Genomic DNA, 18,173 nt, shown 5'->3' with positions numbered 1-18,173 from the left:
ACAAATGGGGTGTGAAGACCTAAATCTAACAGGGAAGAAAAACATGAGACAGTTATGCAAATACATCTTTACCTCTAAGTCAAACCAACATTGGCTTTTAAAATGAGAATGAAGTTGGAGGGCCCAATTAATATTTCTCAAATATTACTTTTCATTTGTTTCTGAGCCCCTCCCACATTACTTTTCCTTTCAAACCCTCCCTCCCTTTGCTAGTACTCGTTCTCACTTAAAGCATTGACAAGAATTTTGAGTTTTTGCAACACCACCAAAAGTCCTAATACCCAGAAAGTGCAGTCGTATAAACAAGCTGGTCACACTAAAGCTGGAATACACTGACATCCAGCTGGGTGAAAAAATTGTTGTATAGCATGGATGGTGGAATCTGTTGAATTTTATTAGTTCAGCTTGCTGGCTGAATGTGGATTGGTGTATTGATCATATCAGTATTAGGCACTAGGGTTGACTTATTAAAGGATAAAGAATATCCACTTGACCTCCGGCAGATTTTACTCCCTTCATGACCAGGCTATTTTTTGCTATTCGGCACTGCGCTACTTTAACTGACAAATGCGTGGTCATACAACACTGTACACAATCAAATTTTATACAACTTTTTTCACACAAATAGAGATTTCTTTTAGTGGTATTTGAAACCAAAAAGACCAAACATTTAGAAAAAAATAACAATATTGTTTACTTTCTGCTATAAGGCTGGGTTGGATGCGGGAAATTTGCAATAGCGGGAGATTTTGACCGTCTCTCTATGGAGTCGGTTCACATATCTCCACTGCGGCTCCAGTGCAAATTTGCACAGGATTCTTGTGCGTCTTTTGGCCTGTTTCAGGTCCGAATTCAGCCATAAATTGGGGCTGAAATTGGACCTAAAATGGTGAACGGGGACACACTGGACACCTGCTGTGAGCCGCATGGAAAGATCTTTTGAACCAAGCCCTAGCCACTTTCTTATTGGGCACTTAAACCCCCCTCCTGCCCAGACCAATTTTCAGCTTTCAGCGCTGATGCACTTTGAATGACAATTGCGCGGTCATACAACACTGTGCCCAAATTAAATTTTTATCATTTTTTTCACACAAATAAACCTTTAATTTTTTTTGGTGGTATTTAATCACAGCTGTGGTATTTATTTTTTGCTAAACAAACAAAAAAAGATGGAAAATTTTGAAAAAAAAATAAAATCATGTTTCATAGTTTGTTATAAAATTTTGCAAACAGGTAATGTTTCTCCTTCATTGATATGCGCTGATGAGGCAGCACTGGTGGGCACTGATAGGCTGCCCTGGTGGGCACTGATAGGCTGCACTGATAAGATGGCACTGATGGGTGGCACTGATAGGTACCACTGATAGATGACACTGATGGGCACTGGTAGGTGGCACAGGTGGGCACAGATGAGCTGGCGACAGCTCTCCTTGATCGGGACAGATGTCCCTCTGACAGCTGCCGGTGATCGGATTTTTTTTTCTCCTCACGCTATCAGCACGAGGAGAAAAAATAGCGGATTACCAGCTCTGTTTATATCACATGATCAGCTGGCAAAGTAGGTCCGTGCTGTAGCAGTCATTCAGCTATAGCGCGGATCTGAAGAAGTTAAACATATCCCATAAAAGAATAAAAAAAATTAAAAATTCATCATAAATTTTGGCCAAAATGTATTCTGCTACATGTCTTTGGTAAAAAAAAAAAAGTGTATATTGATTGGTTTGTCTGACAGTTATATGTCACTGTACTAATGACATTAGGTAGGAAGGGGTTAACATCTAGGGCGATCAAAGTTTTAAATATGTGCCTAACTATGTGTAATGTGTGTGATATGTGCTGCTTTTGCCGATCAGTGGGTGACAGCGGCCAATCATTGGCCAGGACTCGCAGATCGGCTTGTGCTGTGGTGAATCACAGCACAGCTTGGGAGGCGGGTGTGCGAATCATGCACTAGCGCAGGGAGTCCACTTTGCTGCTGTACTAGTACATTAGGCGGTTGGCAAGCAGATATTCAGCAGAATCTTCACTTTGCAAAGTGAATAGTCACTTCAATAAACCAGTCATGTTGCACATATTTGCTACCCTTTCAGGAGATATTTTTTTTTCCATAATAAGAAAATTAAGAAAATCTTTTTAGAGCCCACACACATATATACTGTATACATATATGCATACACACACACATTCTACTCTACGAGTACACTTCTCGCATTTTTGTAAATATTTTATTATATCTTTTCATGTGACAACACTGAAGAAATTACACTTTGCTACAATGTAAAGTAAAGTGTAATGTAGTGAGTGTACAGCTTGTATAACAGTGTAAATTTGCTGTCCCCTCAAAATAACTCAACACACAGCAACAAAAGTGAGTACACCCCTAAGTAAAAATGTTCGGGCCCAATTAGCCATTTCCCCTCTCCGGTGTCATGTGACTCGTCAGTATTACAAGGTCTCAGGTGTGAATGGGGAGCAGGTGTATTAAATCTGGTGTTCTCGCTCACACTCTTTCATACTGGTCACTGGAAGTTCAACATGGCACCTCATGGCAAAGAACTCTCTGAGGATCTTAAAAAAAGAATTGTTGCTCTACATAAAGATAGCCTAGGCTATAAGAAGATTACCAAGACCCTGAAACTGAGCTGCAACACGGTGGCCAAGACTATACAGCGCTTTAACAGAACAGGTTCCACTCAGAACAGGCCTCGCCATGGTCGACCAAAGAAGTTGAGTGCACATGCTCAGTGTCATATCCAGAGGTTGTCTTTGGGAAATAGACGTACGAGTGCTGCCAGCATTGCTGTAGAGGTTGAAGGGGTGGGGGGTCAGCTTGTCAGTGCTAAGACCATACGCCGCACACTGCATCAAATTGGTCTGCATGGCTATCGTCCCAGAAGGAAGCCTCTTCTAAAGATGATGTACAAGAAAGCCCGCAAACAGTTTGCTGAAGACAAGCAGACTAAAGGACATGGATTACTGGAATCATGTCCTGTGGTCTGATGAGACCAAGAAAAACTTATTTGATTCAAATGTTGTCAAGTGTGTGTGGTGGCAGCCAGGTTAGGAGTACAAAGACAAGTGTGTCTTGCCTACAGTCAAAGATGGTGGTGGGAGTGTCATGAGTGCTGCCGGCAGTGGTGAGCTACAGTTCATTGAGGCAACCATGAATGCCAACATGTACTGTGAAATACTGAAGCAGAGCATGATCCCCTCCCTTCGGAGACTGGGCCGCAGGGCAGTATTCCAACATGATAATGACCCTAAACACACCTCCAAGATGACCACTGCCTTGCTAAAGAAGCTGAGGGTAAAGGTGATGGTCTGGCCAAGCATGTCTCCAGACCTAAACCCTATTGAGCATCTGTGGGGCATCCTCAAATGAAAGGTGGAGGAGCGCAAGGTCTCTAACATCCACCAGCTCTGTGATGTCATCATGGAGGAGTGGAAAAAGATTCCAGTGGCAACCTGTGAAGCTCCGGTGAACTCCATGCCCAAGAGGGTTATGGCAGTACTGGAAAATAATGGTGGCCACTCAAAATATTGACACTTTGGGCCCGATTTAGACATTTTCACTTAGGATGTACTCACTTTTGTTGCCAGCAGTTTAGACATTAATGGCTGTGTGTTGAGTTATTTTAAGGGGACAGCAAATTTACACTGTTATACAAGATGTACACTCACTACTTTACATTGCAGTAAAGTGCCATTTCTTCAGTATTGTCACATGAAAAGATATAATAAAATATTTACAAAAATGTGAGGGGTGTACTCATTTTTGTGAGATACTGTATATACACACACATACAGGTGCATCTCATAAAATTAGAATATCATCAAAAAGTTCATTTATTTCAATAATTCAATTCAAAAAGTAAAACTCATATTTTATATAGGTCAGGCGAGTTTGCCGGCCAATCAAACACAGTGATACCATAATCATTAAACCAGGTATTTTTACTTTTGGCAGTGTGGGCAGGTGCCAAGTCCTGCTGGAAAATGAAATCAGCATCTCCAAAAGCTGGTCAGCAGAGGAAAGCATAAGTTGCGCTAGAATTTCCTGGTAGAGGGCTGTACTTGCTTTGGACTTGATAAAACACAATGGACCAACACCAGCAAATGACATGGTTCCCCAAATCATCACTGACTGTGGAAACTTCGCACTGAACCTCATGCAACTTGGATTCTGTGCCTCTCCACTCTTCCTCCAGACTCTGGGACGTTGATTCCCAAATGAAATGCAACATTTTCCACAGTCCGTGATGATTTGGGGAGCTATGTCATCTGCTGGTGTTGGTCCACTGTGTTTTATCAAGTCCAAAGTCAGCGCAGCCCTCTACCAGGAATTTCTATTTCATGCTTCCCTCTGCTGACCAGCTTTATGGAGATGCTGATTTAATTTTCCAGCAGAACTTGGCACCTGCCCACACTGCCAAAAGTGCCAATACCTGGTTTAATGATAACGGTATCACTGTGCTTGATTGGCCACCAAACTGGCCTGACGTAAACCCAATAGAGAATCTGTGGGGTATTGTCAAGAGGAAGATGAGAGACACCAGACCCAGCAATGCAGATGAGCTGAAAGCCACTATCAAAGTAACCTGGGTTTCCATAACACCTCAGCAGTGCCACAGGTTGATCGCCTTCATGCCACGCTGTCATTTATGCAAAAGGAGCCCTGACCAAGTATTGAGTGCATATTATACTGTACATGGACATACTTTTCAGTAAGCCAACATTTCTGTATTAAAAATCCTTTTTTTTATTGGTCTTATGTAATATTCAAATTTTCTGAGATACTGAATTTTGGGTTTTCACTAGCTGTAAGCCATAATCATCAAAAATTTAAAGAAAGAAAAATGCTTAAAATATATCACTCTGTGTGTAACGCATCTATATAAAATATATGAGTTTCACTTTTTAAGTGAATTACTGAAATAAATTAAACATTTTGATAATATTCAAATTTTATGAGATGCACCTGTATATACACACAAAAACTAAAAAATATATTACAGCTTACCAAGTCCTTGGATGTGGTAGTTTTTACGTTTCTGGCTAAAAACATTATCAACAAGTACAGAAAAATTGAATTTTGACTTGCTTGTAAAATCCATTCATGGAGTACAGCACAGGACACAGGCAGATTCAGAGACAACTTAGTTATATAGTCTGGTACCTTCAGGTGACTGGACACTGGCAGAAAAACTTTGAGGACTCCCATATAACCCCTCCCACTCCCAGAAAACCTCAACTCTGTAGCAAACAATTAAAGACCACATTGGGAAGGGGCAGGCTGTGTCCTGTATTATACTCCAAGAAACGGACTACAGGCAAATAAAAAATTCCATTTTCTTTATCATACAGCACAGGACAGATTCAGAGGTGATTGGAACACCCCCAAGGAATACCAATGAGAGAAGGGTAACAGCAGCAAAATCAGGCAACAAAACCCCTCATAAAAAAAGGGGGGGGGGGCAGACTCAACTTAAACAGCAGCCTAAAGAACTTTGCGTCCAACTGCAGCATCAGCCAAGGCTTAAACATCTACCTGGTAAAACTTAGTAAACTGAAAAACGGGTGGCAGCCTTAACAATTTGCAATCCAGAAGCCTAATGCTGAAAGGCCCAAGAGGCACTAACAGATCTAGCTGAACGAGCCTTCACCGGGGAAGCTAGCATAGAACTGAGTTTTGCTGGGAGCAGGAGGCGTTATGTGAGGGTCCTCACAATTTTTTTGCCAGTGTCCAATCAACTGACAGTATCTTCATATAACCCAGTCGTGCCCGTCTCTTGTACAGTATTGATCAAGATATACCTGTTGATCTTGCCAGAATATGTCTGTCTCGTGTACAATATTGATCAAGAAATACCTGTTGATCTTGCCAGAATATGCCTGTCTCTTGTACAATATTGATCAAGAAATACCTGTTGATCTTGCCAGAATATGCCCGTCTCTTGTACAATATTGATCAAGAAATACCTGTTGATCTTGCCAGAAATGCAGTGTCTTTGTCACTTCCTGTGAGATGAACTGAAGGCACAAACGACTTTATCTTTCTTCTGTAAATGACTAATCCCATCAATTAACTACAGTGGGGATGGAAAGTATTCAGACCCCCTTACATTTTTCACTCTTTGTTATATTGCAGCCATTTGCTAAAATCATTTAAGTTCATTTTTTTTCCTCATTAATGTACACGCAGCACCCCATATTGACAGAAAAACACAGAATTGTTGAAATTTTTGCAGATTTATTAAAAAACAAAAACTGAAATATCACATGGTCCTAAGTATTCAGACCCTTTGCTCAGTATTTAGTAGAAGCACCCTTTTGATCTAATACAGCCATGAGTCTTTTTGGGAAAGATGCAACAAGTTTTTCACACCTGGATTTGGGGATCCTCAGCCATTCCTCCTTGCAGATCCTCTCCAGTTCTGTCAGGTTGGATGGTAAACGTTGGTGGACAGCCATTTTTAGGTCTCTCCAGAGATGCTCAATTGGGTTTAAGTCAGGGCTCTGGCTGGGCCATTCAAGAACAGTCACGGAGTTGTGAAGCCACTCCTTCCTTATTTTAGCTATGTGCTTAGGGTCATTGTCTTGTTGGAAGGTAAACCTTCGGCCCAGTCTGAGGTCCTGAGCACTCTGGAGAAGGTTTTAGTCCAGGATATCCCTGTACTTGGCCGCATTCATCTTTCCCTCGATTGCAACCAGTTGTCCTGTCCCTGCAGCTGAAAAACACCCCCACAGCATGATGCTGCCACCACCATACTTCACTGTTGGGACTGTATTGGACAGGTGATGAGCAGTGCCTGGTTTTCTCCACACATACTGCTTAGAATTAAGGCCAAAAAGTTCTATCTTGGTCTCATTAGACCAAAGAATCTTATTTCTCACCATCTTGGAGTCTTTCAGGTGTTTTTTAGCAAACTCCATGCGGGCTTTCATGTGTCTTGCAGTGAGGAGAGGCTTCCGTCGGGCCACTCTGCCATTAAGCCCCGACTGGTGGAGGGCTGCAGTGATGGTTGACTTTCTACAACTTTCTCCCATCTCCCGACTGCATCTCTGGAGCTCAGCCACAGTGATCTTTGGGTTCTTCTTTACCTCTCTCACCAAGGCTCTTCTCCCCCGATAGCTTAGTTTGGCCGGATGGCCAGCTCTAGGAAGTGTTCTGGTCGTCCCAAACATCTTCCATTTAAGGATTATGGAGGCCACTGTGCTCTTAGGAACCTTAAGTGCAGCAGAAATTTTTTGTAACCTTGGCCAGATCTGTGCCTTGCCACAATTCTGTCTCTGAGCTCTTCAGGCAGTTCCTTTGACCTCATGATTCTCATTTGCTCTGACATGCACTGTGAGCTGTAAGGTCTTATATAGACAGGTGTGTGGCTTTCCTAATCAATTCCAATCAGTATAATCAAACACAGCTGGACTCAAATGAAGGTGTAGAACCATCTCAAGGATGATCAGAAGAAATGGACAGCACCTGAGTTAAATATATGAGTGTCACAGCAAAGGGTCTGAATACTTAGGACCATGTGATATTTCAGTTTTTCTTTTTTAATAAATCTGCAAAAATGTCAACAATTCTGTGTTTTTCTGTCAATATGGGGTACTGTGTGTACATTAATGACGAAAAAAATGAACTTAAATGATTTTAGCAAATGGCTGCAATATAACAAAGGGGGAAAAATTTAAGGGGGTCTGAATACTTTCCGTCCCCACTGTAGGTAATGAAAAGCCAACATATTTGAAGTCTACCTGTGTGACAACCATGGCTCCCTCCATAGATAATGGAGAAATGAGAGTAGACATGAAGGGACAATAGATATGGTATTTGCAGGATTGCCAGATAAAAATAAAGGGGAGAAAAGCCTGAAAAAAAAAAAGAAAATGAAAGTTCACCAGGGACTGGTCAAATTTCGATCCATGTATGGGCAGAATGGTTGTACAAAAGTTGTTCTACCACTCGACTTCTATACAACCGTCCTGTTGGAAAATTTCTGCTTGATCAATACTACAAGTGCATTAGTAGATTAATAATGCAAAATTGACTCACATTTAGATTCACTCTGCAAATCAACAAAAAGCTTTTACTTCAGAGCAGAAACAAGTAGGGATCTGCAACAAAGTTTGTCCTTGCAATATACATCATCTAAAGGGGATTTTTTATTTTATCTCAATAAAAGTGGTGGTACTCTTTGAGCTCTCTTGGTGTTAGACTCCCAAGCCCTATGAGCACTGTATTTTTTTTTTACTCTTTATCCTCCTTTGGTAGATTCTCTTGCACATGGTACTGAACAATGGGGTTTCTGATGTATGCAACACAGTAACCGGTTGCCACGATAAGTTGCATACATAAGTTGCGTAGCTAACACCACAGTGAGAACCTTGTGTTATCCCTTAATAACTGACTACAGCTACTCATTGTTTTATGTAGTTTTGTCAATTAAAACATTATGTAATTATTGGCTTATGTCTCTCAGGAACTCCAATGATGAATTTTCTTTGCTAGAGTCTGCACACCATTCCCAATAACTGTTCAGAGAATCTCACATACTGTTTAGGGTTTATTTTAAATGATGGGATAATTATGGCATAATAAGCTGCAAATACAATTAATAAAAATCATCTCTCTTTCTTTCAGCCTAGAACTGCTGCACATACAACTACAAGTTCTGATGTCTCAGGGACACCTTTGTGATGCTCTGCGAGACTCCAAACTACTGGATTTACAAGATTCGCCTTAACTGTGTATAGCCTTGATATTTATGCAACAGTTGGTGTTGGTTTTCACTTTAATGAATCAGAACTTTGCAATCCTTTCCTTGGACCACTGTATTGTTCAATTTTGAGTACTTTGATAGGAGTGCCACCTAGTGGAAAGAACGTCTACTGCAGCATGACAGTCTGCACGGAAACACCCTTGGTACTGAATCTCTGAAAAGAATTGCAATGCACACAGCTGTATTTTGGTGTAAATTTAATTTATGTAACGTGCTAGAGCAGTTTGTCTAGCATTATGTATCATAAGTAAGCACATACATATCACATCTCGTCTCTGAAGTCTTAAAAAAAAAAACGTATTTGCTGGCTTTTAAGCTTAGGATTTTACAAAAGAAAGTAAAGATAAGAACTTTTCTGTAACACTGCAGCTAGAACTGTGGTGTTCACACAAGTCTTGGTGCCATTCCAGCTCCCTGTTAATTTGTAGAAAAAAAAAGGAATGTTTTATTTTCATCCTGAAAGGATATTCAAAGGAAGTCATGCTTATAAAAATTGCAAGCTGTTCTTTGAAAGCCCTGCAAATACTATATCATCCATCCAATAACTACTGAATCAACAATCTAAACTATACAATCACGCATTGGGAAAATGATCATGGACTGTATTTTAATGTCCCCTTAAATTTTTTTTTAGAGCAATCTATATGAAATCAGCCTTTATGGCTTACATCTGCTGGAGTCAAGTGCCATATGAATCTCTGTTCTGCTTCCCTTCCCACCTGGCTGTATGACAGAACCCTGTATTATAATATCAAGGAAACACTCAAAATTATGAACAATGGGGCTTGATTAAGATTTCTACTGAGGAACTTATAATTGTTTTGTATCTTCCATTGTGTGTTTTATAGGTTAGACTATGCACCTTATGGTTCAGTGTTAAAAGTCTTAAAGCACATTTATTATATTCAAACAAGCAAAAAGCTCAATATGTGTACATTACTATAACTGATATAGGCATGCTCTCATTCTAATAACACTGAAATCGGCAGCAAATATCAATCTGTAATGGTATAAAGCAAGAAGGTCACTGCTGTGCTACATTTGTTAATGCAATCACCTTATTTATTCAAAATATAAAATCAGAATTTCATGAATGTCAAAGATGCAAGCCCAACATCAGACCACAGAATGTAGCACCCCTGAGGGTAGTAGTTAAAACAGGTCACCATACTGCCTTAAATCAACAAACTGCCTTTATCTATGTGCAAAATAGTAGATCAGACCAGAAAACCACTTGTTATTTAGGTTGATAAATATTTAGCGCTGTCTTTCTTGGTGCGTATGACCAAAAACCACACACGGCTTCCAGAAATGTATATATTAGTATGTTAGCAATCTTCCCAGCAGTACTTTTGTGTGCCTCAATATTTTGTTTTCATTTATAATTATTCATGAATATTCTGCTGGTGCTGCATTTAATTTCTGCTCTCGGGGTGTTGGTCAACCTGTGTGACATGCCTCTATCCAAGCTTATGAGAAATGCTGTGTACTCAGTGTAAAATGGGTAATGTTTGTACAGGATTATATGTGACCCAGCCTCAAGTGCCACAATGAATACTACTACATAGTGCCTAGTGGGCTGGTGAGACAGAAGTCCCCCACATTGTGCTGCTTTTTATGGGCCGGATCCGCACATGTTGCACAGACAATCAGGCACTCTATATCCCCACCCCCATTAGATAGTACAAGTATTACCAATTAGGTAAATATTTTTTTGAAGGGTAATTCCACTAAACAGCATTCATGGATTGTAAAGAGGGTATTGTTAAAATGCTACATTTGTGCCCTTTTCCTCTGGTATTCGGTTACCCTGTACGAAAATAGAGTGCCCAGGGTACAACATATACTGCCAAAGTAGTATGGCTCTTGCTCTTTACTCACAAAAAATCTTGCAACAGTATGCCTATTTGAGATGACTGAACAGTTGATGGTATGCAGTGAATTGAGCCGATCTGATACTTTCCATGTACTTTACTGGTATGGTATGGGTTTTTCTAGTAAGCACATGATTTGAATGATTTTATTACCTAATTTAAAGTAATTTTTGAGATGTAACATTTTTATAAGCTTACTCTTTTACAATTGTTATAGCATTAAATTTAGCGATTGGTTGATTAGCCATCACTGGGCAGTACATTTACGAACTCTCTCTTTACAGTAGTTGAGATATCAGCCATAGGTGGAGTGCATTGTTTCTTATATAAGTCAGCTAAGTCACAAACCTGCATTATGGAAAACAGCAGTAAAGTGCAAGCATAGGGAAGCGCAACGAAGTTTGCATATATAATGCAGCAAATATAGCTGTCTAGTTCTATACACAAACAATCCATAAAGACAAGGGGGTGGATTTACTAAAGGCAAATCCACTTTGCATTGCAAGTGCACTTGAAGTTCACCCAAAGTGCAGTCACTGTAGATCTGAGGGGAAGATCTGAAATGACTGGGAGATCTGAAATGAGGGGGAAATCTGAAATGAGGGGAAGCTCTGCTGATTTTATCATCCAATCATGTACAAGCTAAAATGCTGTTTTTTATTTTCCTTGCATGTCCCCCTCAGATCTACAGCGAATGCACGTGCAGTGCAAAATGGATTTGCCTTTAGTAAATAACCCCCAAGGTCTCTAATTCATTAGAACATACTGATGAGATTATTTTCACATAAACAAAACAATAGAATGACTAAAGAAAGAGAAACTGGTTTGGGATTTTATATGAGGCAATAACCTGGCAGGGCCATCTGCCTCCATCCCTATCTATATGAATAAAAAGAAAGAAAAAATGTGACTTTGTATGAAGCATGCAAAAAAGTCTAATTTATTGGATGAAAAAGTAGTATATTAGTTGATAGTAATAATGGGCTGCATATTAAAATATACTATATATATATATATATATATATATACATACACACACACATATAAATACAATAAGGTAGATTGTCACATGATTGTAGACAGTACATTTAAGATAAATAGATAAACACATGATACACATAATGAAAAATAGATAAAACTCTAAAATAGCCCTTGATGAATAGAAACACGGCATATGAGGGCGCTACGCGTTTCGTGGAGGTTATACCCACTCTTCAGGAGCATGCACATGACTTGCATCTATAATAAAGTGAAGAAATTGCTATGTGGTCTAACCATATAAAAAAACAGGAAGTATAAAAGGTAAAAAAAATTAAACAAAAATTGGAAACTAATAAAGCCCCATTCTCTGAGATACTTACAAACAAAGCTGTATGTTGAATGTAGCACTATAAACTGGAAGCACCCCGAAGGGCATCTCTACCGGGAGCTGAGGTGGGGGGATAAGGCCTGTAGAACCAACAGGGGCCACATCCAGGGGGGATATTGTCCAGAATTGAGGATAGCTATTCGTAACCATAGTATTAAGCCCATCATGGGAAAACTTCTATAAAGAATATAATATGTGTTAATACACAATGTGCAGTATGTCCTGTACATTGGTAGGTAGAGCAGGACAGATGTACAGTAGAAAGTGTCAGTTAAAACCAAGATGAGTGAGAGTAAGTGGTAAGATAAGTGAAGGATGTAGAACTAAACCACCAAGGAAAATAAAAAGAAAAATGTGTCAACTCCAAAAGATGGTGAATTCTACTTACCAAATTACCCAGACTGGGATGTGAAGTCTGAGGTCCAGAGTGATGTGTATCGTTGGCCAAGCAAAGACAGAGACAGACCACCAAAATGAAAGAGCCACCAAGAAATGGGACCTATATGGACACAGCCGTCACACACCCACAAACGTCATGCCAGCATGCAGAGCGGGGGGGAAGGCGTCAACGATTGAGCGGCTAAGCCGCCCACCATTGGTACTGATAGCAGTCCTCCCATACAGCCGCTGGATGTAAAGGACGCGGGAGAGATGGCACCACAGAATGACGCCGCACTCCCTGGCGCAAAGGCGTGACGTTGATGCATAGCGTGAGACCCGCCCTAGGGGAAGGGGGTGGAGGAGAGCCTGCTGTAAGCATCGCAGCTCCCAGACGTGATGGGAGCCAATGGGATCCTGTAACCAGATCATGTGACACACACAGCATAGCAAGGGGAAACTAAGCATAAAGACAAGGGAAAAGATAACTAGTCACATCCCTAATATAGTGAATATTGTACAGAGAGGGGAATGGGCAAAATAACACGATAGAATTACTCAAATAGAAATGCAGTATACATGCTATTATAGTCAGACCTAACTATGCATGAACTGCATGCTTCCATCCCCGATATGTATAAAGGAAAGAGAAAATGGTTTGGGACTTCATATAAGGCAATAACCTGGTAGGGACATCTGCCTTCACACCGTATCTATATGAATAAAAAGTGGGACTTTGTATGAAGCACACAAAAAAGTCAGATTTATTGGATGAAAAAGTAGTATATTAGTTGATAGTAATAATGGGCTGAATATTAAAATATATATATATACACACACTAATATAAATACAAATAAGGTAGATTGTCACATGATTTTAGACAGTACATATAAGATAAATAGATAAACACATGATACACATAATAAATAAAGTGAAGAAATTGCTATATGGTCTAACCATATGAAAAAACAGGATAAAAGTTAAAAAAATAAAATGTCTTCACTTTATTACAGATGCAAGTCACGTGCATGCTCCTGAATAGTGGACGAAATGCGTAGAGCTGTCATATGCCGTGTTTCTATTAATCACGGGCTGTATTAGAGTTGTATCTATTTTTCATTATGTGTATCATGTGTTTATCTATTTATCTTATATGTACTGTCTACAACCATGTGACAATCTACCTTGTTGTATTTATATGTCTATACATGAAGTATATTTTAATATGCAGCCCATTATTACTATCAACTAATATACTACTTTTTCAGCCAATAAATCTGACTTTTTGTGTGCTTCATACAAAAAAGAATGACTAAGACTACATTTTCTCTTTAACCGAATATAGTTTGTCAGTTGCAATGTATGGCAAATCAAGCCATTCATCTACCCCTGTTGCAGGAATCCAATGACCCGTTAAAAATTGCAGAAGTCTGTGAAAGCTTATCTGACAGAGGTTCTGAGTTTTCTTGATCAGTGTTACTTGCGCACAGCTGTCAGGAGGGTAGGACCTTTCTGCATCACAAATACTGATTGGCTGATCAGAGCCAGCCAATCAGTAGCACTTCCTGAACACCAATCCTAGTATGTACTGCACTATAGTGCCAAGGCTTGAGCAAGTCCAAAACAGTTGTCAGGTAAGAGTAGGGTGATCTGCATAGTAGGTAGGTGAGGGTGGGAAATAGGCTAAGCAGTTAGTAAATGGGTTTTCTCTCTTCACCAGGCAGCTGCAAAATGAGTTTTACACTGGCAGATGATGGGCATGAATATTGTGATTGAATTACACAAAATCACACCCTTGCTGAACGCCATTTAGTGGAGCTACACTTTGAACAGAAAAAAACCACTTGAATTCCATGAACATATTCATTTTTTGTAAAACAAAAATAATGCCTTTGTATAAACAAAAATTCTGACTTTTACTGGACCCGGACTATGTATTAAAGACCAAACTGAGTTTCCGCTTTTAGTTGACAACATATGTCAGAAGCTTTGATTGAAAATCTGTATGAAAATCTTTTTATAAATGCTGTAAAAAAAAAAAAATGATCTGTGTTACTTTCTGTGAATGCACAAAAAAATAATTCAATATAGGATTTTTTTTTATTTTAACAATGTGCATTTTTCTGATAACAAGGTAATGGGAATGGCGATTGCAGATGCTGTCCATGACTCCATGTCTCATGCACCTACTGATAAAAAATAGGAAGTTTAATTGTTATTTAACTATGAGTGTGAGCCCTCAGGCACTGAATTAGTTAAAGATGATATCTAAGGAGAAAAAAAAGACAAATGTTCCATGCAATCAGCTAATGCTGCTCACTTTACTTTAGTGTTTTACAGGTTATCGGCCCTTGTTAAGGCTGCATTCACACCTGAGCATTTTCAGCTTGTAAAACGCTCATCTCAAATGTTCAAAAACGCCCAACAAGCAAAATCCCATTAATTTAAATGGCCCCTGTTCACATCTGAGCATTCTGTCGCTTGAAGCTTTATAAAGTACATGAGCTTCTTTTTGGGAAGATTACAGGCATTTTTCTGCTTTTTACATTAGTGACCTTCTGATCTGTACAAAATTGCGGCAAAAAACACAGTAAAAATTGCGTTGAAAACAATACGCGCAGGTGTGAATGCAGCCTTATGTTGGCCATACATGCACAGAATTTCAGCCGTTTTGCAGATTGAACGATTATTCGACGGTCGAAAGCGAATTGCCCAGCTGAAAGAGTAAACTTTTGATCGTCGTTACCATTGGATAACAATAAAAACATATATAAATTATACAAGAGAGAATATTCTTATCATTTCAATTACAATATACACTTTAGTTGAAATAGTAAAAGATTTGGCTTTGGATCCATCGACATTAGCCAGGCCCACGGTCGAAATCGTTGGTAAAGTTGGGTCCACTAACGGCACAATTGTTGAACGATCTTTCCGAAAACAACTAGTTTCTTCCGAAATTCTGTGCATGTATGGCCAGCATTAGAGTATGCAAATCCTCAATAGATCCTTAAGTCAGCCTGAAAAAAAATTAAAAAAAGAAGGTGAAAACAAGAATGTGAGAGAGAAAACAGATAAAAGGGAGGGGCATGGCAGTAAAGGAAATAAGGCTTGGTTCACACTGAAGCAATGTGGGGAAACCCTGCGATTCAGTGCGGGTTCCCGCATCGCACCTGAATCTCACACTGGTTCACAATGAGATCTGCGTGGGGGTGTCAGTGTAAAGTTAATGACACCCCCCAGATCGTTTGCAGATCATAGTGGAACTGTGAAATGGTGCAGGAATCGGATCACATAGGTGTGAACACCCATGCGATCCGATTCCAGTGAGGACCAAAAGAAGGGTCCTGCACCATTTTGGTGCAAATGCGATGCGATTTCAGCCAGTTTGTTTGGCTAAAATCGCATCGCACAGACATCACATGTGATCTGTACAGAAATGTGGCAGTTTGCAGCAGCGCTGCTCTTCTCCCCCATTTCCCACAGGAGGCTCGGTGACTCCCATTGCCATCAATCAAACCTGTGAGCAGAGAGCAAGGGTGGGGTGACACTGAACGCACAGAGCTTGGTTCGGGAGCAAGGCTGCAGCTTGCTGTGGGGGCACACTCGAATATCATTGCACAGATAGTGGTAGGCAGGTAGTATAAGATGTCTGTTATTTTAATTTAAAAAATACCTTTACAATCAATTTAAGTTGTTAGGTAGAATAGCTGTCTTTTATAGTAACAGTGATGGTTCTTAGAATTACAACAGAGGGGGGGAAAGTGACAAGTATTTAAGCATCACACACTGTCCAAAACCTAAAGGGATTTTCCAGTTTATGTGTACAATTATCTAATCTCTTCTTGATAATTAAACATTTCAAGTGACACCAAATGCACACTGTTATTAGACTAATACCCCGTACACACGGTCGGACTTTGTTCGGACATTCCGACAACAAAATCCTAGGATTTTTTCCGACGGATGTTGGCTCAAACTTGTCTTGCATACACACGGTCACACAAAGTTGTCAGAAAATCCGATCGTTCTAAACGCGGTGACATAAAACACGTACGTCGGGACTATAAACGGGGCAGTGGCCAATAGTTTTCATCTCTTTATTTATTCTGAGCATGCGTGGCAATTTGTGTACACACGATCGGAATTTCCGACAACGGATTTTGTTGTCGGAAAATTTTATAGCCTGCTCTCAAACTTTGTGTGTTGGAAAATCCGATGGAAAATGTGTGATGGAGCCTACACACGGTCGGAATTTCCGACAACAAGGTCCTATCACACATTTTCCGTTGGAAAATCCGACCGTGTGTACGGGGCATAAGACTCCATGAACACTGGCGTAAAAAAAATTGCTTCTACAGGAGTTTTGTGTTCTGCCTGTAGAAGCAACTCAATGTTACCCTATGGGGGCTATTTACTAAAGGCAAATCCACTTTGCACTACAAGTGCACTTAATAGTGCACTCGGAAGTGCAGTCACTGTGGATCTGAGGGGGACATGAAAGAAAAATAAAAAACAGCATTTTAGCTTGCACATGATTGGATGATAAAATCAGCAGATCTTCCCCTCAGATCTACAGAGACTGCACTTTCAAGTACACTTGTAGTGCAGAGTGGATTTGCCTTTAGTAAATAACCCCTAATGTGTCCATGCACATTAGGACGTTTACAGGCATGTTTAGAGATCAACGTTTAGAGGCAGGGAAAAAAACTCTTCTCATTCGCGTTTCTGATTGGAGCTCAATGGCAGAAAAAAACATAAAAAACTCTCCTAAACTCGTCTAAACTTTGTACAAAAAATACTCTATATGAGCGTTTTTTACTTCAAAGAGAACAGACGTTTTTTTAAGCCCAGTGTGCATGGAGCCTAAGAAGACATGTGGCTATCAATAAAAAAGCCCTGAAAAACAATTTATGGTAGATCACTTTTCAGAGGCATTTGACAGGCAGTGATGAGGCCATATGTTACCTCTCCACTGCCTGTTTCAACCCTGTAAATGCTTCACAACCATCAGCATTAAACAAGCTTGCGGCGTGGCCCTATTCACTTGAATAGGTTGCGTTAGGTAGAGGTACTCCCCATCAAACGTGACGGGGGTATAATTCTTGCTGAAGCTACAAAGCATTATGGCATTTGTATACCCACACCTGATTGCCTTTGCAGCTTAAGGGATGGGGGGATGCCGTTTTTGCCATCCCCCAACTGCAAGTGTACAGTGCATCCAGAAAGTATTAACAGCGTTTCACTTTTTCCACATTATACCAAAATGAATAAAAAGCATTATTTTCCTCAAAATTCTTCAAATAATACCCCATAATGACAACATGAAAGAACTTTGTTTGAAATCTTTGCAAATTTATTTAAAAAAAATGAAAAAAAATCCCATGTACATAAGTATTCACAGCCTTTGCAAAATACTTTGTTGAAGCACCTTTGGCATCAATTACAGCCTCAAGTCTTTTTGAGTATGATGCTACAAGCTTGGCACAACTATTTTTGGGCAGTTTCTCTCATTCTTCTTTGCAGGACCTCTCAAGCCCCATCAGGTTGGATGAGGAGCGTCTGCGCATAGCCATTTTCAGATTTCTCCAGAGATGTTCAATCGGGTTCATGTCTGGGCTCTGGCTGGGCCACTCAAAGACATTCACAGACTTGTCCTGTAGCCACTCCTTTGTTATCTTGGTTGTGTGCTTAGAGTCGTCCTGAACAAAATATCCCCAACAGCATGATGCTGCCACCAACATGCCTCACTGTAGGGATGGTATTGACTA

General features: G+C 40.0%; 1 protein-coding gene across 1 annotated transcript in view; it reads left to right on the top strand.

The window, feature by feature from the left end:
* The window catches only part of NHSL3 (NHS like 3), a 77,301-nt gene extending 64,171 nt beyond the window's left edge, over positions 1-13,130 (top strand). The window contains exon 7 of the mRNA XM_073615347.1: positions 8,642-13,130. Within this exon, the coding sequence (XP_073471448.1) occupies positions 8,642-8,646 (5 nt within the window). The 3' untranslated portion in view covers positions 8,647-13,130. The remainder of the gene's footprint in view (positions 1-8,641) is intronic.
* The last annotated feature ends 5,043 nt before the right edge of the window (positions 13,131-18,173 follow it).

The sequence above is a fragment of the Aquarana catesbeiana genome, linkage group LG02 (genome assembly GCF_042186555.1).
Source record: "Aquarana catesbeiana isolate 2022-GZ linkage group LG02, ASM4218655v1, whole genome shotgun sequence".
In the NCBI taxonomy this organism is placed as follows: Eukaryota; Metazoa; Chordata; class Amphibia; order Anura; family Ranidae; genus Aquarana; species Aquarana catesbeiana.
This window is presented reverse-complemented; position numbering and strand designations above follow the sequence as displayed.